General features: G+C 30.9%; 4 protein-coding genes across 5 annotated transcripts; 2 read left to right on the top strand and 2 right to left on the bottom strand.

The window, feature by feature from the left end:
• Nucleotides 1–3,266: 3,266 nt before the first annotated feature.
• LOC123296635 (probable ribosome production factor 1) lies at nt 3,267–4,356 on the bottom strand. Its single transcript, XM_044878190.1, has one exon. The coding sequence runs from the start codon at nt 4,267–4,269 to the stop codon at nt 3,304–3,306; it is 966 nt and encodes a 321-aa protein (XP_044734125.1). The 5' UTR covers nt 4,270–4,356; the 3' UTR covers nt 3,267–3,303.
• A 763-nt stretch (nt 4,357–5,119) lies between these two features.
• LOC123296634 (S-adenosylmethionine sensor upstream of mTORC1) lies at nt 5,120–6,555 on the top strand. Its single transcript, XM_044878189.1, has one exon. It carries the CDS (start codon nt 5,130–5,132, stop codon nt 6,096–6,098), a length of 969 nt encoding a protein of 322 aa, XP_044734124.1. The 5' UTR covers nt 5,120–5,129; the 3' UTR covers nt 6,099–6,555.
• A 1,342-nt stretch (nt 6,556–7,897) lies between these two features.
• Nucleotides 7,898–9,847, bottom strand: LOC123296639 (60S ribosomal protein L28). 2 transcript variants are annotated; one of them, XM_044878195.1, is made up of 5 exons: nt 9,719–9,847; nt 9,344–9,436; nt 8,952–9,080; nt 8,452–8,565; nt 7,898–8,027 (listed from the first exon to the last, which is right to left on the bottom strand). In XM_044878195.1, exons 2-5 carry the CDS (start codon nt 9,428–9,430, stop codon nt 7,944–7,946), a joined length of 414 nt encoding a protein of 137 aa, XP_044734130.1. In that variant the 5' UTR covers nt 9,431–9,436; nt 9,719–9,847; the 3' UTR covers nt 7,898–7,943. The 2 variants fall into 2 exon arrangements, with proteins under 2 accessions (XP_044734130.1, XP_044734131.1); XM_044878196.1 differs by lacking the exon at nt 9,719–9,847 and adding an exon at nt 9,579–9,599.
• A 794-nt stretch (nt 9,848–10,641) lies between these two features.
• On the top strand, nt 10,642–20,204 carry LOC123296621 (intraflagellar transport protein 122 homolog). The gene is made up of 16 exons (XM_044878170.1): nt 10,642–10,700; nt 10,785–11,012; nt 11,081–11,291; nt 11,796–12,143; nt 12,534–12,731; nt 13,105–13,386; nt 13,623–13,787; nt 14,726–14,964; nt 15,153–15,306; nt 16,245–16,406; nt 16,475–16,641; nt 16,718–16,992; nt 17,801–18,140; nt 18,671–19,145; nt 19,352–19,516; nt 19,902–20,204. The coding sequence occupies exons 1-16, from the start codon at nt 10,642–10,644 to the stop codon at nt 20,031–20,033; spliced, it is 3,600 nt and encodes a 1,199-aa protein (XP_044734105.1). The 3' UTR covers nt 20,034–20,204.
• The last annotated feature ends 1,272 nt before the right edge of the window (nt 20,205–21,476 follow it).

The raw sequence follows: 21,476 nt of genomic DNA on the forward strand, positions 1-21,476 counted from the left end.
TACATATACGTAAAATGCAGATTTAAACTGGCTTGACAATACTTTAGTACTTGGACATATATACAACTCTGCTCTATCTTTGGTCCAAACAAAACACTTGCACTAATTCACTTACCAAAGTGAAAATGCGCCAAAATAGCTAAATAATAGATATATTGATAAATGTTGTAAATAAGACTGACAATGATATTTGCCAAATAATTTGGACTGAATAAAAAATTTTTATTAAACAAAAGATACCAGCCTAGTTATAAATAAATTTTCTGTTTTAATGGTGCTAGGTCTTATTCATTTAAGGTGCTTATATTAGTAAATTTGTAATATACATTTATATATAGGGTACTTTTCCTAGAGAGAAACACAACCACCAAAGAAACACATTGTACTTTTAAGTTGTTGGAATATCTCTCTCTTGATAAGATACCCCACTAGAGATTACAAAAAAAAATAGAATATTCATGTGTGTTTCACTGTAAAAATGATTTTTTTTGTTCTTTGAACTATCCTAGAAACAAATTAAAATTTATTATTCTAAATAAGTTTAATATTTTAGGTCTTTGATATTCAAGTGAAATCGATATTATTATTTTCGATTTTCATTATTCTGCTCCAAAAATTTTCACGTTCAAATGAAAACTAATTTCCATAAAAATTAAACGATTATTTTTAAACATTTATAAATTTTTTTACGTCCAATGGGGAAGATGTTTGATAAATCATATGCGGCTTCAGAAGGAAGCGATCGAGTTCCACTCCAAAAGCTTGGAAAGTTATTTTTTTAAATAATAAACACATGTTTTGTAAGCCATAGACTCCCGTATTAAACTTTCGTACGTCTTCCCTATTTATTTATTTGATAAATAAATTTTTGTATACAATATAGGCAATTACTAATACAAGTTTGTAAATGTAATAGCATATAAAATAATATTTATTGATGTTATCAAAAAAAGACCAAAACTGGGATCGTTCGTCATTTGTGAGAAGAATATTTGAACTTTATTTACAACTATTAATTAATTTTTTGAACGACTCCAATTGAGTTTGTTGATCTCATGTAATATTTGAATTTGCAGCTATTTACGTTCTCTGGTCAGAATGCCATAATTTCAATTTGAAATATTAATGTTTTATATTTTATGATTGTTGAAAGTTTATTTGTTATAAAAATTTGTTTAATTTGTAATTAAGTTATCTGTTATTGTTATATGTTACGTTAAATTTACACTATTTTAATTCCCATTACTATTTAATACTATACATTTAAGGTTATTCAATCTCTACTTGAAAGGAATTACTATAGAGATAATACTGTAGAGCTGTATAGACATAGGAAACACAATCAGTGAATTCTTAATCGTAGTAAGTGAAGTAGAAAGTGACAGAAATTGTAGGCGTATAAGAAAAACGAAGACGGTTATACGCGTCTACTTTATCTGTCTCCCTCTACTGCGATCAACCGTTCGGGAGACGACTTTGGAGCTCTATGGTACTATCTCTATGGGAATAACAAACTTTAGGGAGTAAAATAAATATTAGAAAATTGAAGAAAAAAACGTATAGGGTTACATACCGTACAATAAATTTGTTCATTTTTCATAGTCATTTTTTGTATATTGTTTGCTTATCGAATAACCTTAAGTGGTGGAACAGAGAAGTGTGCGATTTTAAAACAGCTGTTAAACAAAACCCAAAATCAATATAAATTGAATTTTTTAATATATTTTATTATTAACAAAATAAAATAAATTGTGTTTTTAACAATTTCCATTGTAGAATTGTATAAAAATGTATTTTAAGACGATAAGAATTAATTTTGAAAAATTGATGGACTTTTGTTTCATAGGGCTTATAAAATTGCAGATATCCGCCGCACAGTGGATTCGCGGTAATCCGACAAACGTTTTGCGAGGTGGTGTCGAATTATCGAATTTGTCGGACAATAGAGTAGTGCCACAAACCCTCTGTAGCCCTAAACTTTTTGAAAAAGAATACCTTGTATTATTTGTAATAAATCTGCATTGTAATTAACGTTATAGAATCGTCGAATTACAAGGGGTGCCGAATTAAACAGAGGCCGGATTGTCGCGGATCTACTGTATTATATTTCCAAAAAGTATAATTTGTTGAGAAGGAAAATGTTATTATGAATTATATTATGTTACTCATTGTTACATTGAAAATTTAAACTCAATTATTTGAAAAATAATGATCGCCATATTTATCTATTTACTATATGTGTTATGTAATCAGAAATGATAAGAATAATAAAAAGAACAATTTTCCATTTCAGGAAAAATATTAAATAAATGATGAAATTATTTTACCATTTACTTTATTAAACAACTTGTCGAAACTTTTCGGGGTCGCAAAGACTGTCCCAAAGAGTTCATGAAACGGATTTATATCACACGCCACCTTTTTCCGTTGACCACCGGTTCAGTGCGTAAGTATATATTTTCGGAGAAAATATTACTAAGAAATTTGTTTTCAGTAATTTGTAACCATTTTTTAAGAAAACGCAAGAATGATTATTTTAAAACTGAAAAATTGTGATAAAACAACGAAAACAAACAATTGACTGAGGTAATTGTTGAAATGCCCTGTATAGAAAGTGGTGAATGTTAGTGCTTGCATTATTTTTTATAAACTAGAAGCGTTTAAAAAACCAATACAATTGGCGACTTCTCGGCTGCCATTTATTTGGCAGCTATATTTTATAGTTTTGAAGAAAATGGACATCAAAGTTATACTTTTTGCACCCTCACGAGTAAACAATGATGTTTACAAAAAAATGTTTCAAACAAAAGTTGTTTTTGATGAACATTTTTTACATTTAAACTTTTATTCTATCTCTAACGGTTTACAAGATGGACCCAAGACCAATTGACCTATTTTGCTCATTTACGATCTCAAACATACTTCTAACGTCCTAAGCTCGCTTTTAAAGTTTCAGCTTGTTATTATTTCTCTATTTTCTCTAATCAACTATTCAGGAGATTTTATGAGCAGTAAACGTCTATACCAAAACTTTGTTCGTATTATCAATATTTCTAAGCATTACAAATTTGTGACTAAAATTAGTATATCTTTTCTCTATAATATTTCATATATTCAGGTTATAAAAAATTGTTTTATAGGTTTCAGTCAAAATGCTTAATCTTTGAAATTCTTTTAACAAAACCCTGAAAAGTAATTACAAATAAGTTCTTTCTAATGCCCTAATATTAACGAAATTTGAAAGAAAACTTAGTGGTTTGCTTTGAAAATATCTTTTATTATGACTTAAATAACAAAAATACATTACAAGAAAAATTTTCTTCTACTAGTTTCAAGTGAATGTCGTTTACCAGAAATAATCCATTCATAATCACCATACTTCGAATCAAACGTTCCTTTTTGTATTGAACGTAATTTCAATGTAAATCGTGGTCCTAATTCCATTAAATTCGTACGTTTGCCATTCTTATCGAACTGATAGCGATGATGTCTGAAGAAAATATAATCACGTTGATTATGGAACGTCACAACTCTACGTCCTTTGAATTCAGGACGATAATGAAACAATGCACCCAACATTCGCCCAACTGTTAAACCCAACCGTGTCGTAAAATGAGTTAATATTACTTCCGGCTTATGTGTGGAAATTTCTCTATAATTTTTCCTTAATTCTGGTGTAATTTTAACATTACTTAATTTGAAATGTGCTGTGGGTCCATTTGGTAAATGTATCACCAATAACCCGTCAGGTTCTTTACGATTTTCATTGATGATTAAAACATCGGTATAATTCTTTTTAATCGCACTTTGAACGATTTTTTTCACACCACTCCGATTACGATAGAACGATCTTGAATTTGGTATAACTCGAGTTAGTTCCCGTCCAAAAATACGTGTTTTTGTCAATGGGTTATCGGAATATGTAATTAAAACTTTTGGTTCGTATTCATTTTGATAATAATCAGCGAATTCATCTTGCTCCAAATCTTTTTGAACTTCTAAATTTTCTTCATCATCTAAACTACCGGCAATAACTGTTTCATCTTTAACACGTAAACTTTCGATTGTATGTGGAACTGCTTTTGGGCCACCGTCTTTTTGTCGTTTTTTACGTTCTTCTTTCTTCTTTTTGTTTTTTTCTCGCCGTAATTTTTGAACACGTTGTAAACGAACTTGTTTGTTTTTGATGTGATTATAATTATCTTCACTTGGCAGAAGTGGTAATGGTTTTTTCTCTTCTAAATCAATCACATCTTTTTCATTTTCCATTTTTATAAAATATTTGCGACAAGATTTTCAATGTGTTTGTTTTTTTGACAATTTAAATAGGTTAGAATTCACCACGTGGTCAAACTGTTTGAATGACATTTAAAGGGTGTGTTCATCCATTTACTTTTACTCAACTCGTTGAATGGAGAAATTACCGACTCGTTAAACTGAAAATTCCTAGCTATTTTATTATTAATTAAATTCGATTTCAATAAATAGGTTCTGAAAAACGAACTATCAGTTTTCTAGGTAATTTCTGTGTCGCTCAGAATAAATTAAAGTTCAACATCCCCATTCAGAAGATAAATACTAATAATTTTGACGATTCAACGAATATTTCTTAAGGTATTTCTTCCTGACTTCCACCATGTGATTTCAGCCAATACTAATTGTAGGCAGGCCAGGAAGCTATTCGTGCATCGGAATTTTTTATAAGGAAACTCCGATGTATAAAAATAAAGGATATTCGTACACTAGCATGAACCTAGCGTGAAGGATCTGAGGATTTTTTGACCCCTTCCATTAGCCCTATGCTAAAATTCATAAGCGTTCTACGGGTTGGTCATGCTTCTAATGGGATTGATTTAGCACTGGTGTGCGAATATCTTGTCTCTTGAATTAACCCTGCGATGAAATTCTGATGAGATGGGTACACGCTAGATTCACGCTAGTCACACGTTTGGGTACGAACAAAAATCAAGTTAGTTTAACGTTTCAATGAATAATTTTCTAGCTACGTCCTCTTCGTATACAACTTCTATTGGATGTAAGTTGTAATTAATGCTGTTGAAATTCTGAACGCACCCGTATTCTTATGGTAATTTTTTCTTTCCATTTTCATATCAGAAAATTTAAAAACTATGGCATCAGAAGAGCAGAAAGAATTAGCAAATTTTATAAAATCCTTACATACAAATCTGCGTACCAACGCAAAAATACATGGCGCTGACACAGCATGGGAATCTCATAAGCAACAGAAACAAGTCCTTGAAAAATATGCAAAATATATGGAAACATTGGCAATCAAATACTGGGAACCAAATTCCGATAATCAAGACAAAACTGCATTTTCCCGGATTAAATGGTGTGTACAAGAATGTGAAGAATATTTTCCGGTTGGACTCCAATATCACAGGCAGCGTGAAATTGAGATAATAAAAAAAATTGGGAAATTTGATTCTCAAAATGTAGTTTCAAATAACATGTTAGATAAATTAAGATTATTAGATGTAGGAAGTTGTTATAATCCTTTCAAGGCTCATGATAACTTGTTTAAAGTCACCGCAATCGATTTATGCCCTGCTAATGTTAATGTAAAAAAATGTGATTTTTTAAAAGTTGATTGTGTGAATTCGAATATTAACTTAGAAGACGATGTCCACGAAATAAAACAATTACCAGCCGAGACATTTGACATAATTGTATTTAGTTTACTCTTAGAATATTTACCATCTAGTGATCAACGCGTTTTATGCTGCACAAAAGCGTATAAATTATTAAAATCTGAAGGTATTTTAATTATAATAACACCTGATTCGAAGCATGTAGGAGCCAATGCAAAATTAATGAAATCATGGCGATATACATTGAGTAATTTAGGCTTTATGCGCATTAAATATGAGAAATTAGCACACGTACATTGTTTAATATTTCGAAAATGTTTGTACCCTGAAGTTGGACACCGATGGGTTGAAATGCATCAAAATGATGGCTTTACGTTAAATGTTTTAAATATTCCTCAGGATTTTGTTAAGTTCGACGAAAATGTTACAGATGAAATTAAGGAAAACTGCGATTCGAGCCTTTTTACTGAATTACCACTAATTTAAAGGCATTAACTTAATATGGGCGCATACTTTTCCAAAAATTTCATAATATACCAAAGAGGACTAATGTGCTTTTAAAGCTCGATGTAATATAATTATAAAGCGCGAAGGGGGATAATCATTGGAAATAACCTGTAGCCCTTAGCCATACTACATAATCCAGTGGGATATATGAGAGCTATACTCCAGAACAATTTCTTCAGTCGAGATCTTAAAAGATTATCGCTCAATCGTCAGCCAGATTTCAGTGTTTTAACGACTACATAGGGATGATCAAGATGTAGAAAGCATAAAAATTCATTTGGCGATTAGATGAATAGTTTCGATATATTTCTCCAGAATCACATCAAAATAAGATATTTTCGTATCAGATTTTAGACCATATTTCAAGAACGACGGTCTAAATCGATTAATGAATCCGATTTTTGTATTTTTTTTAAATAAAAACTTATTTTTGCAATTTTATCGATATTTTTTTACAATTGAGTACTCCTTAAAGTGTTTTTTCAGTTTTTTATACAAAAAAAAAAATTGGATAAATTATTAATTGTTCGACTAAAAACCCAAGAGGTTATATAAAAAAAAACCTCAAACACGTTGACAATGATAGTTCGAAAAAAGGGGTGCGAATCGATTCCTACTCTGGTATCGCTTTCAGGAGACTTGGCTTCTGGAGGCTTTTATAAAAATGTAAATAAAAAAATGTTAATTTTTTGGACAATTCAAGACTGGTTTTTAGCTATTTCCAAAATAAGTTGCACAACGATTTCAGTTTTTTCAGAATCGTGGAAAACATTTTGTAAAATTATACATTTTTAAATCCTTAGTTAGCGATTCTTGGATTATATAATAAGCCAAATAATTCCTCGTAAGATTCTTCCTGTTCCCAAAGTTACTGTTTTTTAGTTTGTATAATTTATTATTTTTATGCTCGTTAAGAAACACGCTAAAAAATGGAATTTCTTGTTTGGTACTTATAAACTTATACAATGTGTGTTTGTACCATCTAGGCATACCAATATCATTAGTATGACAGAATACATGCCTTAAGCCATGCATCTAAGTGAGAGGTATCATATATATATATATATGTGTTAAGCATTTAGTTGCCTCTACCGATACGATACGACAGATCTTCTATTGTGTGCATGAACAGAGTGGAAGTTTTGTTGCATACAAATATTATTAATTGATATACACATATATATAAAATCTCTCACTTAGATGCATGGCTTAAGGCATGCATTCTGTCTTACTAATATTGGTTTACCTAGATGGTACAAGCACACATTGTATTATTTATAACTTAAAAATGACACGAATTTTGCTTTATAATTCGCAGTGTATTCTAAACACTTGCAATTATACAAAAAATTGATTTTCTGTTTTCATCATTTTTTTAAACTACATACGACTAGAATTGCCATTTTCGCGAATGAAACGCAAGAAATATAAACAAACTCATGGACTCACAACTGCATGATTTAATAAATTAACCCATTAAAAATTGTGTTTTTTACAACATCGACTGTACCCGAGGCACCTAACTAAAAGTCTTTGTGACCCTAAGAAGTATGGCTGATGGAACGAATCCATTAGCTTATGGTTCTAAGTAAACCTTAAACATAGAAGTAAATCATTGAGCATCATGCTGCTATTAGAATGGCGGACTCAACATATGTGACGATCCCTCATGAGGTGTTGAATCCTGATTGCCCTTCAGATCAGTGACCCACGGTATTCAGATTAGCCTATGTTAAAAACTGAAAAATTGAAAATAGTGAAAAATAAAAACAAAGTAATTTTTATATAATTATTTTTATTTCATTAATTTATACATAAAAAAAATTATTCTGTTTTAGCAGGACGTTGTTTCTTAGGTTTAGCGGGTTTTTGTGACCGAAGAACTGCACTAGCTCTACGTAAAGCAAGCTGAAAAAAAAAATACAATTAACAAAAAATATTTCTTAATTATTCAATAAAATTATTATTTTTTTTAATCAGATAAAATGGTGGGTGATGAGTTAATGTCTTCATTTAAAACATCTAGACATAAAAAATACATCATTTTTTACTTTTTCCTAGTTGTATTTAATTTTTTAAACGCGAAATGGTCGCCTTACATTTAAGGCCAGATCAAAAATTTCTGGGGACACAATATTTCAAATGCAAACGTTTCTGAAATCGTTGTTTTCGTGTGGAGAAATTTAATTCTATGATTCTGACGAATGAAAATTGCATAATATTTACACGTTCAGGGTTTCGAATACCCATAAATTTACACGTTTACAACCCGAACTTGGTCCTAGCTAATTCTAAACACAACTAAATTTTTAATTTTACGAATAATACTTACTTTAGCCAAGTCTCGTCGGTAACTGTTCTTCTTTAATAAACGTTTAAGTTTATATAATGATCGTCGTGGACCTGCGTTCATTGTTCTTCGTACTAAAGATCTACCTGGCTTGTGCTGCAATAAAACAAAACAAAAAACATATTTTTAGGGCAAAATTTCCTTTTTAAAAATAATGAAATATTTTTAACACATTTAAGATCAGAAAAAAGTGGGTGATGAGTTAATGTCTTCATTTGAAAACATCCAGAAGCAAAAGAACATCATTTGTGCAGTATTTGAATGAAAGTTTTCCAAAATTCACAAATTTCATTTACGTTTAGCAAAATAATTATTTTATTACATTTAAAAATAAACATCGAAATATTACAAAACAGTTAAAATAAAATTTGGAAAACATTCATCCTTCAGTACATGAATAATTTGATAAATTCACGCGAATTCAAATTTTTTACTCGATTTGGGTCCACGTGATTTTAAAGAAATTAAAACTATGAACTTACAATTTTCTTTGCACGTTTATATACAACAGTGAAACCTTTTTTGTCTGGAGCTGGTACAACTCCAACAGTTTTTCTGTGGATTAAACCATTATAACGGAATGAACTTAAATTACAGAGGTTGTTGGGTTCCTGAAACAAATATAACAACACTTTTTAAATTTGAATTTTAAACACATTCGATTTTGAGGGGTTTATTTTTAGCATCAGAATTTGCAGATTGTCTTCACAACCATTCGGAGATCTTGGTAGTAATTTAACAACATCATTTAAATAAATTAAATAGGGTGAATATTCGTCGTTAGATATAAAAATTCGACTTCTGCGAATTTTACTCAATCCAGAATAAATTGAATTATTCACCCTAATTGGTATAAAATATTTGAAACACTCACCGTACTGAATGGCTTGCTAATGTTCCTTTTTTTCAATAAAAAGGCATTATTGTTACGAATTATCATCCAACTTAAATGGGCCGACATTTTGTCCTGAAATAAATAAATTTAATTAATATTTCAAATAATAATCTTAAAATCCACGAGGGATTATTTCTAAAATCACCACGTGTTTATTTGAAAAATTGAATATGGTTTTAAAAAAAATGTATATAAAATAAAAAATTCAAGTTACCGATTTCTATGTAATATTAAATTTAAATAATTGATATTTAAAAGTAATATTTTTTGAAATAAAACTGTTCGTACGACGATATTTATTAAAGTAATTATACTTGAGCTGTGTCATTTTGAGAATGAATGAAAAATTCTTACCTTCTTCCTTTCGTAAAGAGAAATGGACGATAAAGGAAGTTTTATTTAACAGGATATATTTAATATTAAACACATGCGCTCTATCAATAAGCTGGCGGGTTATTTAAAAAAAATGTATTTACAGTTTTTAGTATTTCTAGAACACAGTCAAATAACTAACTGATAACTATTTCTTTTTCGATTTTTCTAAAATTTTAAATGAGCTTAATCTACGTCTGTTATATTTAATGACTATATTAAGTTTACATTGTTTATAAAAAACATTAGACAAATTCAAATAAGTGCGAAAAAGAGGAAGTAAAGTATTAATTTTTTTCCAGATAATTTAATGGATGATTAACAAAATTCATTTTGAAGAGTTCTTTAATTAATTTTTTTATGAAAATTTTTTTTTTTGACAAAATTTGTCAATTTCTATTTGAAGAAAAGTTTTCTTTCTTTTTTGCTTATTCTGTGACCGTTATTGCAGGCGCTGGCAGAGGTTCTGGAGACACTGAAAGGGCTACTCGACGAGTTATAAATCATTTACTATGTTTTTTGATGGTGTCTTTCCACTTTGTATTTTGTCAATTGAATGCAGTTCAATGTTACCTAAGCAGTTTCGTACAATTCTTAGATTTTAGGATCAGTCTGACAAAAAGGGGATTTGCAAATTGCTCCGTCAAAAAATTGAGCAGACTGATCTGAGACCATCAAAAATTGATTCTACGGATTTTTACATCTGGAGTAAAATAATATACCTTTTAGTGATAATAAAATAATATACTCCCGCCAGCTCCTGGATTAATTTGACATGTACGAGTACCTTACTAAAACCCTAAAATACTCACCTGTTACCTTGGCGACACAAATGTAAACACAAAATATGTAAATGGAATTTTAAATATATAAAAAAAATAAAAAATATTTTAATTCTAATAAATATGAGAACAATACCAAAATGGGCAGATAAAATACAAGATGCCGATAAAAATGTTCAATGGTAAAATATTAAAATTTAATGATCATTGTCGACAAATGATCCATAATTTCAAAGGTTCACAATTTGGTATTTTTTTACTTTTAGTGTTTATGATTTATGTTTCCATCCAAAAGGAAATTTAATTGTAGCTGCTGGGCTACAAGTTTTAATATATTCCACCGAGGATGGGTCATTATTGCATGCTTTAAAAGGCCATAAAGATATTGTCTATTGTGTATGCTGTACCAAAGATGGGAAAAAATTGGCATCTGGGAGTGCTGATAAAACTGTGATTATATGGAATTCAAAATATGAAGGAATTTTGAAATACTCGTAGGTTTTAATTGATAACTGTCGGCGTTTCACACAGGAAAAATAACGTAAATTATTCCATTTTTCAGTCATAATGACGCTGTCCAATGTTTAGCATACAATCCAACATCTAGCTTATTAGCTTCATGTGCCATCTCCGATTTTGCACTATGGTCCCAGGAGCAAAAATCTGTACAAAAATTTAAAATTAATGCCCGAATTAATGCATGTTCTTGGACAAATGATGGTCAATATTTAGCTCTAGGATTAGGCAACGGATCTGTATCAATAAGAAACACAGTAAGAATATATTTTAGATAATAAATCTTCTTTATAGAATGAACTCGCGGTAATCCGACAAATGTTTTGTACTAGGTGATGTCGAATTATCGAATTTGTCGAACTATAGGGTACTGCCACAAAACCCCTGTAGTCCGGAACTTTTTGAAACAGAATACCTTGTAATCCGATAAATTGCATATCAAACTGATAAGATTTCCAACATTTTCTAATTTCAGCTACAAATAATTCATGTATTTATAATAAATCTGCATTATTAATTACCGTTACAGTTATGTCGGATTACAAGGGGTGCCGGTTTACCGTGAGACTAGTGATGATGATTTTTGAGATGCACATGCACAAAAATACGCAAATTTTGGGTAAAAATGCTTTTTGGCGGGTGACTTTTATCGTTTTATGAAGTACTAACATTCCCCCAAAATCCTATGAGAAAAATTTTAAATTTGTATTAGACAGTTTCAACAAAATGATGGATTAATAATAGAAATATTTATATGAAAGTTAGGTGAAGAAAAAGGACGTATTGATCGACCAGGTGGATTGGAGGCTTCCATATGGTCGTTACAATGGAGTCCAAATAAAGATGATGGCGATATACTTTGTGTAACTGATTGGAATAAAAATATAGCATTCTATTCACTGAGTGGAAAATTAGTTGGTAGAGAAAGAGCATTAGATTTTGATCCATTATGTGTATCATACTTTTCTGGCGGCGAATATATTTTGGTTGCTGGTACAAATAAAGCTTGCACATTAATGACAAAAGATGGCATTAAATTAGGTAATGTTGGTGATGTACAAAATCATTGGATCTGGTGTTGTGCAGCTCATCCATCGTCGAATTATGTGGTAAATTTCCCTTTATTTTAAATATAAATCCCCATAAGCATATATTAATGGGAGTAACAGATAGTTTTGCATTGCAGTAAAGCTTTTCTAGCTTCAGATATCCTCGATTCCTCGTATTATTTTAGTAAGGTAGCTACCTTTCCAGATTTAAAAAACTGGGTATACAAAACATGAATAATATAAATGACCGAAGAGCCAAATTTTTTGATCTAAGAACTCGTATCAAAATAAACATCCTTTCTAAAACTTATTTCCAATACTTTAATAAATATTTTGACCCCATTTTGCCGCTCTATTCAGTTCGTCTATATGGTAGAACTAGCCCTTCTGGGTGCCATATTTTTTCATCTCACTTTTTTAATTGTTTGATAAAATTAAGTTTTATTTTAGGTAATTGGTTGTCAAGATGGTACTTTAGCATACTATCAACTGGTATTCAGTACCGTTCATGGATTGTATCAAGAACGATATGCATTTCGTGAAAATATGACAGATGTTATTATTCAACATTTAATTACAGATCAAAAAGTACGAATTAAATGTCGAGATTTAATTAAGAAAATTGCTATTTATAAGGATCGTTTAGCGGTATGTAGTAAACAAATATTTTCTAAAATACTAAAAATACACTTAAAAAAATAATAATAACTCGATCCTTTTAAGCTTTATCAGGGCTCATTTTAAGGATAAAGAAATAAACTTGAAAATGCACTAATTCAAAGTACTCTGAAACTCGCAGTGTTGTCATGAAAATCGGAAATTTAAGACCATTTAAACGGGAAATCAACAATAAAAAGTTTAAATACACAATTGTACTAGCTTTTTAAATTTATAAAATTACCCTTTCTTTCAATTGTTCAAACGATGAGAGCTTGCTTTAAACTTCGAACGAACAAAAACCATTGAATATCTTGAAGGCATAATTTATAAATCTTAATAATTATGAAATATTATTTTGTAGGTTCAATTACCCGAACGTATTGTTATTTACGAATTAAACGCTACAGAACCAGACAGTATGCATTACAGAGTTCGAGAGAAGATAAGTCAAAGTCTAGATTGTAGTTTACTGGTTGTATGCTCTGAACATTTAGTTGTATGTCAAGAACGACGTCTTCTTGGTTTAATGTTTTCTGGTGAACGTTATAGAGAATGGATGATGGATAGTCCAATACGATACATAAAAGTAGCTGGTGGTCCACCAGGAAAAGAAGGTTTAATTTTAGGTTTAAAAAATGGTCAGGTACTAATTATTTTCCAGGAAATTTATTTAAATATTTGAAAAAACAAGTGTCTTAAATCTCTAAACTAGCCCTTATAGCTTTTATTATTGCCTTTTGGGGAATTCGAACAAAACAATACATATTTAGATGAAATCTTGCCAACCTTTCGCGAAAACGTTAAATGTATCTTGTGTTTTCAAATGTCAAATTTGAAGAATAGTTTTTGTAATTGTAAATAAGTGTGATTAAATTTTAGATTTGGAAAATTTATTTAAATGATCCAATGCCCATTTTAATTTTAACAATATCAGCGCCCGTACGATGCTTGGATTTAAATTGTATGAGAAATAAAATTGCTGTTGTTGATGACAATTGGTTGTGCCAAGTCTTTATTATGGAAACTGCTGAGCTACTATTTGCGGTAAGTGATGTCTAAGTATTAATATTATGTCAAGTCATTTAGATATTACCTCTTACTACTGGATAGCGTAGTGTCAAGTGTGCTGCTTAGCAATGGAGCGACTTCCGAAATTTCGGTGAGATTCTTGGAAAGTTAGGGAATTTTCGTATCGGTCAAGATAAATGATTAAAAAAAATACTTTGAGTCTCTAGAATTGAATTCTGAAGAATAAATTTCGCTGCAGCTTCTTTCATGCCAATAAACTCAGAACATAACCCTGGTGGAAAAAATATTTGAAGAAAGAATAAGTTTTAATAATCTTAGAAACTCTAAAAAAGTCTTAGGAATTTTGAAAAAGTTTTAAGAACTTTGAATAACTCTGATTTTCTCAACTTTTTGGACCGTCTAATTCAGAGTTATCCAGGCTTATCAAGTCTGAATAAGAAAGTCCAAAAACGTTGATAAATGCAGAGTTACTTAGAGTTTCTAAGACTTATTAAGACTCTTTCTTACTTCAAATATTTTTTCCACCAGCGAAGCTCTAGATTTTATCCAGCCATGCTCAAAATAACCTAATGACGATAAAATGAAAGAAGGTGCAGGTGGCTATTAAATGGTCTATCGATAAAAGGTTATTGCTCTTGATTCCTAAAATAGTGCTAGGCAATTCTGAAACGCCTTGTATATTCCGTTCACTGTCAATTTTAATAATGAATCCCCGTATTTTTGTTTGATTTATCTGGCTGTATATTTGTTATCAGAATAAAAGCAAATAGAGGTTTCTGTATTTTTCGATCAAGAATTTAAAATGATATTTCAAAAACTGTCATTTTTGCTATAAGCACGGAGAATTTCATAAGAATAACTCGAACAACATCCTTCATTTGTAATTAATTTTATTGAAAATTTTGAGAATTCTTCATGAATCCATTGTTTATTTAATTCATTTTGTTTTACAGGAACATGACACAAATAGTGTTGCTTGGAATACCAAACATGAAGATTTACTAAGTTTTTCCGGCGATAAATCATTAGGGTTACGCTTAATCAATTTCCCAGCACATCGACGTTGTCAACAAGGTTTAGTAGTTGGATTTGTTGGCAACAAAGCTTTTTGCCTACAAGGTAATATTATAACAAGTGTTCAATTGCCTGTATCGGCGGCGATGTATCAATGTATTGATAAAAAAATGTTTGTGTAAGTATTTATAAACAGGGAATCTTACACAAAAATACTGTTATCTCTATTCTTTAAATATTCATGGAAAGGCAACCGCTGAACAATTATATAAGCTGGAGAAAAATAAAAGAAATTGGCAGTAAGATTCCCTGCAATAAGAATATTGGAATAAAGAAATTTCTTTTATAAAACTTTTTTATATATAGGGAGGCGTATAAAATTGCTCATTTAGGAGTTACTCAAACTGATTGGGAAGAATTAGGTTCGGTGGCTTTAGAACAATTACAGTTAGATATTGCACAAAAATCTTACATGTATTTACAAGATATTCATCATTTGAATTTGATTAACGATTTACAAGTAAGTATACTGGATTTATTGGGACTTTTAAAAGAACCCTTGTATATTAAAATTGATATTCATTCCATTCAGTATCATTGCAGATTTCTCATGGAATAAATTTTCCTTATATCAATGCGGATCAAATGTTTTATCAAATCTGGAGCATATTTAAGAAAGTCAACGCCTGACTTACGCATTTTTTGCTCAGTTCACTTGATATTTCAAATCGTAATGTTTATTTTATGCTCTCTGCGTTTTCTCAGGTAGTCAGGCCGCGCTTCGGGCCCGTGAGGAGTCAAGATTCTAATCGAGGATAGTCTATGAATGCTTCCAGAAACTGAATCGCCTTTCACAAATAACACAGCCAGGCTGATTTGGGTACCGGACCACTCTAGCGTTAAAGAGAATGAAGCAGCAGACTCGTTGGCATTTCCATAGTAAGATGCTCCGTAATTTATCGAAACAAGGAAACGGCAAGCCTATCTTGATTAATGGGACTTTGCGCAAGACATGCGACAGCCCAAACTGTGCATATCCATAGCTAAGGCATTCCACTGTGCTCGCCTGAAACACATTAGAGCACAGTTGAGAAAGGTGTATTCTTCTGTCGACTTTCATTACATGAAAATTTTTGATGATCCCACTTCTAGGGCCTTTATGGAGAACGATAAAACCTCCATACATATTATTTGCATTTGCATCGCGTCAGGTTTAAAATTTTTTGGGTTTGAAACTTTGAATCCACCAATCCTTGGAGAAATCCAGCAGAGAATCTGGCCCACAGTGGCGTCTAGCCTCTGTAGAATCATACAGCTTCATTTGCTTAAAAAGCTTCTCTTACCCGGAGTCTCTTTGGTAGAGGTTTTAGGCACCTATTTGCGATACCTCTCTTATACACATAGATGTAACAAAGTTCATTATAAATTCAAATATTTTCTTTTTCGAAAATTTTCTAGGAACAACAACGTAAAGGTGAAAATAACCAAGAACTTTTAAAAGCACAAGTTTTAGCATTTCGTGGTCGGTTTAAAGAATCAGCTAGATTGTATCAACGTTCTGGCCATGCACATAGAGCTGTTACAATGTATACGAATCTACGAATGTTTGATTTAGCTCAGGTAATTAAAAAATAGTACTTATAGATAATTTGCCATAATTGATACATTTTAATTTTTTTTAATTTTAGGATTATATAAGTGTAGATAGTAATACTGATAATAAAAGTTTAATACGACAAAAAGCTGAATGGGCAAAGAATATTAATGAACCAAAGGCAGCAGCTGAAATGTACCTATCAATTGGTGATACACGAAAAGCCATTGAAATTATGGCTGAACATAATTGGATTGAAATGTAAGTATTTAATTTTGTATTTACACTTTTTTTTTTAATTTTAAATTAATTAAATTACACTTTTGATATTGTAAAGGTTGGAAGATATAGGTCGACGACTTGATAAAGCTGATCGAACTAATTTAATATTAGTTGCTGAACATTTACGACGTTTAGGTGAAACCACTGCCGCTGGAGAATTATATCGACGTTTAGGTGATGATAGTGCTTTATTAACATTATACGTTGAAGCACACCAATGGCCACAAGCTTTTGCATTAGCCGAACGACAACCAGAACATAAACATTTAGTTTACGTGCCATATGCTCAATGGTTGGTTGAAAATGATAAGTTTCATGAAGCACAAATAGGTAATTATAATATTTTACATAAAAATTCTAGCATATTAATATTTAACGCTTGCGTAATGAGATAATAATGACACAAAAACAAATTAAAATGTGTAGAGAAGTGACTCACATACGACCCTTATATATCACGTAAGGATACTGATACTTAAACGCAAGACCGTCCACAGGAATTATCCATGCGTTGGGCCTCTTGAGCGCCATAAAGGAGCAAACATATATAAGCTGAAAATGAAAGTTGACGAACTAAGTGAAGTGGGGTATTATTGAATAGGTGTTTGAAGTCCTAACTAAAAAGTGTAAAATAAAAAAATAAATTTTTAAATCAAAAAACCCAAATGCGTTAAAGAAAAATAGAAAAGAAAAAAACAAGTCCAGTTGTTTACATAGCGACTTTAACAGTTGGGACCCATTAAAATCTATACCGGCTTAAATCTCACCAATAATGAATCCAGACCGTTCAAGTCGCTAGATTATTTCGAGCACGATACGTTAATTACCCGAAGTATAGATGCAAGGAGTCCGAACGTAATGTTGAACGAATGGTCTCAATTTAGGGGATAGATAATAATAGCATCGTTACGTCCTGAATTATTGCGCAGTCAGTGGCAGAAAAGAGAACTATGATCTGGGTTTATTATTGTGTACATTAATAATACCATGGAAAAGCCTATACCGTTCGAATATCTTGTACTATACTTCGTGATCAATTAGGTCATATGATGGGTCCTTTTTATACGTGTAGGTACTACACGCTCTTTGGTCCATTGTATAATTTTATAATTTATATCTAATATACAATAATTTTTAGCATTTCATAAAGCGGGCCAACCGGATGAAGCATTTAAAGTATTAAATCGTTTAATTGAGAACGCATTAAATGAGAAACGTTACAACGATGCTGGATACTTACATTGGATATTAGCACGACAATGTCTAGAATTGGCTGAAATGAATGAGAACAATAAACATAATCATATTAATAAATTTTATGAAAATCAACGAATGGCTGCCATTTATTATGCATACAATACATTACATCAGTATATTGAACAACCATTTACCTCATATATACCGGAAGCACTTTTTAATATTGCACGATTTGTTATGAATGAAATTAAAAATTTTAAACCAAAAGGAATATCAGAATTGTATCCTTTTTAAATCATTTTTATTCAATTTTTATTCCTTTGTGTTCTCCTTGGTGAAAATTTTTCCAGAAAATTAGTACAGTCGACAGGTACGCCAGTCTATTTAGTTCAAAAGAAGGGTTGACTTGGGAAAAAATAATAACAGCAATTTTTGTTAGGAAATCGTTGGGGGGCCTCACTGGCGGATTCATTTATGTAATTCGCTACGAATACTTTGCAGAGTTAGTATCCAGCAACGCCGTACATATTTACTGGTTCAGGGGTGTGACATTCATATTCTCACCTGTTAAACTTACTTACCTCTACCGCGCAAAACTGACGCCATGGCGCTAAAGCTTACTTTTACTTATAGGTGCATCTTTATCAACATGATTCGTACTGGGCCTTTCCCCCGAAATTTTTAACTTGTGCTAGTAGTCTATTAACGTTTAGTTGTCGGTGACTCATACGATTACCTCGTTTTCTAGTTTTAATTTCGCAAGTATTTTCCGTTTTTGCAGTGTCATATATTACCTTAACATTCAATTCAGTACAATTTTATATTCTTTATCAAAACAAGCCAGAATATTGGGTGCACATAAATTATGTCGACAATTATTAGATAAATTACGATTACTACGTATACCAAATCGATTCCAAGAACAAGTAGAAATTGCAACATTAACAGCATATACAAAACCGCATAATGATCCTGAAGATCTTTTACCAATGTGCTATCGTTGTTCCACTTATAATCCATTAATTGGGGAAGCGAATAACATATGCTCACATTGCCATCAACCATTTGTACATTCATTTGTTTCATTCGAAGTGTTACCATTGGTTGAATTTTATTTGGAATCGGATATTAGTGATGATGAAGCTATACGATTAATACAAGCACCGATTGAGGATAATAATAGTCCGTTAATGGAACGAGATATTGATGAAACACAGAATACTTTAGAAATTGATAATGGTATTGTAACACAAGATTTGTTTACAGCGAAATTAACTAAATTAGAAGTAAGTTTTTTTCGTGCAAACTAAGAAACATAGCTCTTCTTTACTGCGGTAGTCTAGTCGAAAAAAGAGAACTTGATATAAATTGTCATAGTGCGCAGATTTTTTCTGCATCTAGACATCTGATAAACTACACTTATCAAATTTTATCTTAGTGAAATTTTCAAACGTTTAAATATAACCAAAAAAATTACTTATCTCTCTTGCAGGATGAAAATGATGGATTTGTTCCTATTAAAGTGAATCGACCTACATTACAATCAATGGATCCAGCAACAGTTATTATATGTAAATGGCCGAGTCCTCTTCGTTATCAATTTTATCGTAATTTACTTCCTGATTTACAAATCAGTTTTTGTCATTCCTGTTTTAAGGTACGTAAGCAGCATCTTCTTCACATTCTAATTATGATTGAAAATTTATATTTTTATAAATCCAAAGTTAGTTAATATGTACAAGTAGTGTGCCATTAAATGGGAGCGCAATAATTTGGTTTACGGGTGCCCGGGTCACGGAAGTCATAGCTACACCTATTTCTAGATGTAGCCATTTTATACCTTAGTAAGAATGTGAAAAATTACAGTTTGTGCTTAAATATATTTCACGATGCTGCTCAGCATGGGCTGACAGTTCATTTCTATGTATTAATAATTTTAATTTACATTGAAATGAAGTTAAAATCTTCTTGGGCAGCATGCTGGCTTGTATTTAAGAACAGAAGCACAATATTTAATAGTATTTATTTAAATTTTTTTACAGACTTTTCACGTAGATGATTATGAGTTACAAGTGCTACAAAAAGCACACTGTCCATTTTGTAGGGCATCAGCCGAAGTGTCTTATGGAGAAATTGCACGTGAATTGGAAGATACAATTGAATTCAATATTTAACATTTTAAAATCGTGACGCCAGGATAAAAAATAACATGTTCTGTTATTGTAATCAAATGAAATAAAGATTAATCCGAAAGAAGATTTTGAGGCTGATATACGGTTTCATCTATAATACTCAATAATAGATACATATTTAATAGAATACTCAACTTGTATGTGATTAAATACCGTCCACTAGGTTAAATTTTAATTTATAGTATAAGTTTTATCCATTTTATTTAAAATAAAATATTATTTCATACAAATTATTTTTTAATTATATCATTAAAATTCTCAGCTAGATAGTCTTAATATAGGGCTGCACTTCTCTGATTTTGAGTTGGGGTTTATTGTTTTCGAGGTTTCTACGGGCCCCGGACAAAGGTATGATTTCTCCGGATTTAAGCGAAAAATATAATTGTGATTCTTTCCAAAAAACAGTTCATAACTTTTATTATTATATCAAAATAAACTATAAATTAAATTAGTTTAATATTGTTGAAAAAACAATATTTTGCAAGGCCGAAATATAATTTTTCAAGTCTAGCCTCAGTGCGAGAATGACTCGCACACGAAGGGTTCCATCGTACAAGATATAACACTATGTACTTTTTATTTATTAATTTTCTAAAAGGGAAAAAAAGTACGGGACCTTTTTATACCATGTATATATGAAATATATCAAGGTATACTCAGTTTAGACTAAGCCTGTAACGCTTAATAATATTGATGCTAAGAACAAAATTTTGGTATAAGTGTTCCTAAAATTCATTTCCTGTTGCCCGCCTGCCTGGCAACACGATAGTTCAAAAACGAAAAGTGATATGTTTAATATTTATATTTCTTGTTATAGCGGCAATAGTAAACAATCCTCACAAATACCAGCTTTAGGAACATTTTGATCCTGAAAAATGATGTATATACGCTGAAAAATTTGTGTATAGCAATAAATTGGTACGTCTAACATCATTTTGAGACAGACGGGCGGTCAGCCGAACGGACATATTAAATTCCGTTGGCTCCTGTTTGGTACCCTGAAATCTTAAATATTAGGGATAATAATTTTGTAACTATATAACAACCATCGTACAAACTAACTACATAAACTATATAACCATACGTTATTATGTATTATGCAAGTATGGGTTGTATAGTATTTTATGATTAAAGTTACTGGTCCCTAATATCAACTATTATATATAATAATTAATATCAGATATTCCTTCCAAAAATTATATAATGAAATCTTCATTAGATAAACTAGAATAGTTATTGTTAAACAATCAAAAATCGTATAGAAAATTTACCTGCAGTTATATACTTTACACTTCAACATACCATTGCGAGAGGACTAAAAAGTACAGCTATAACACGTGACTGTTAAGGGATTTTTATAAAAAATAAGTGAAGGTAAGAGAGGATAGCCCATTGCGTGCCGGGGTTTAAATTTTATAATTATAA

The sequence above is a fragment of the Chrysoperla carnea genome, chromosome 3 (assembly GCF_905475395.1).
Source record: "Chrysoperla carnea chromosome 3, inChrCarn1.1, whole genome shotgun sequence".
Classification (NCBI taxonomy): domain Eukaryota; kingdom Metazoa; phylum Arthropoda; class Insecta; order Neuroptera; family Chrysopidae; genus Chrysoperla; species Chrysoperla carnea.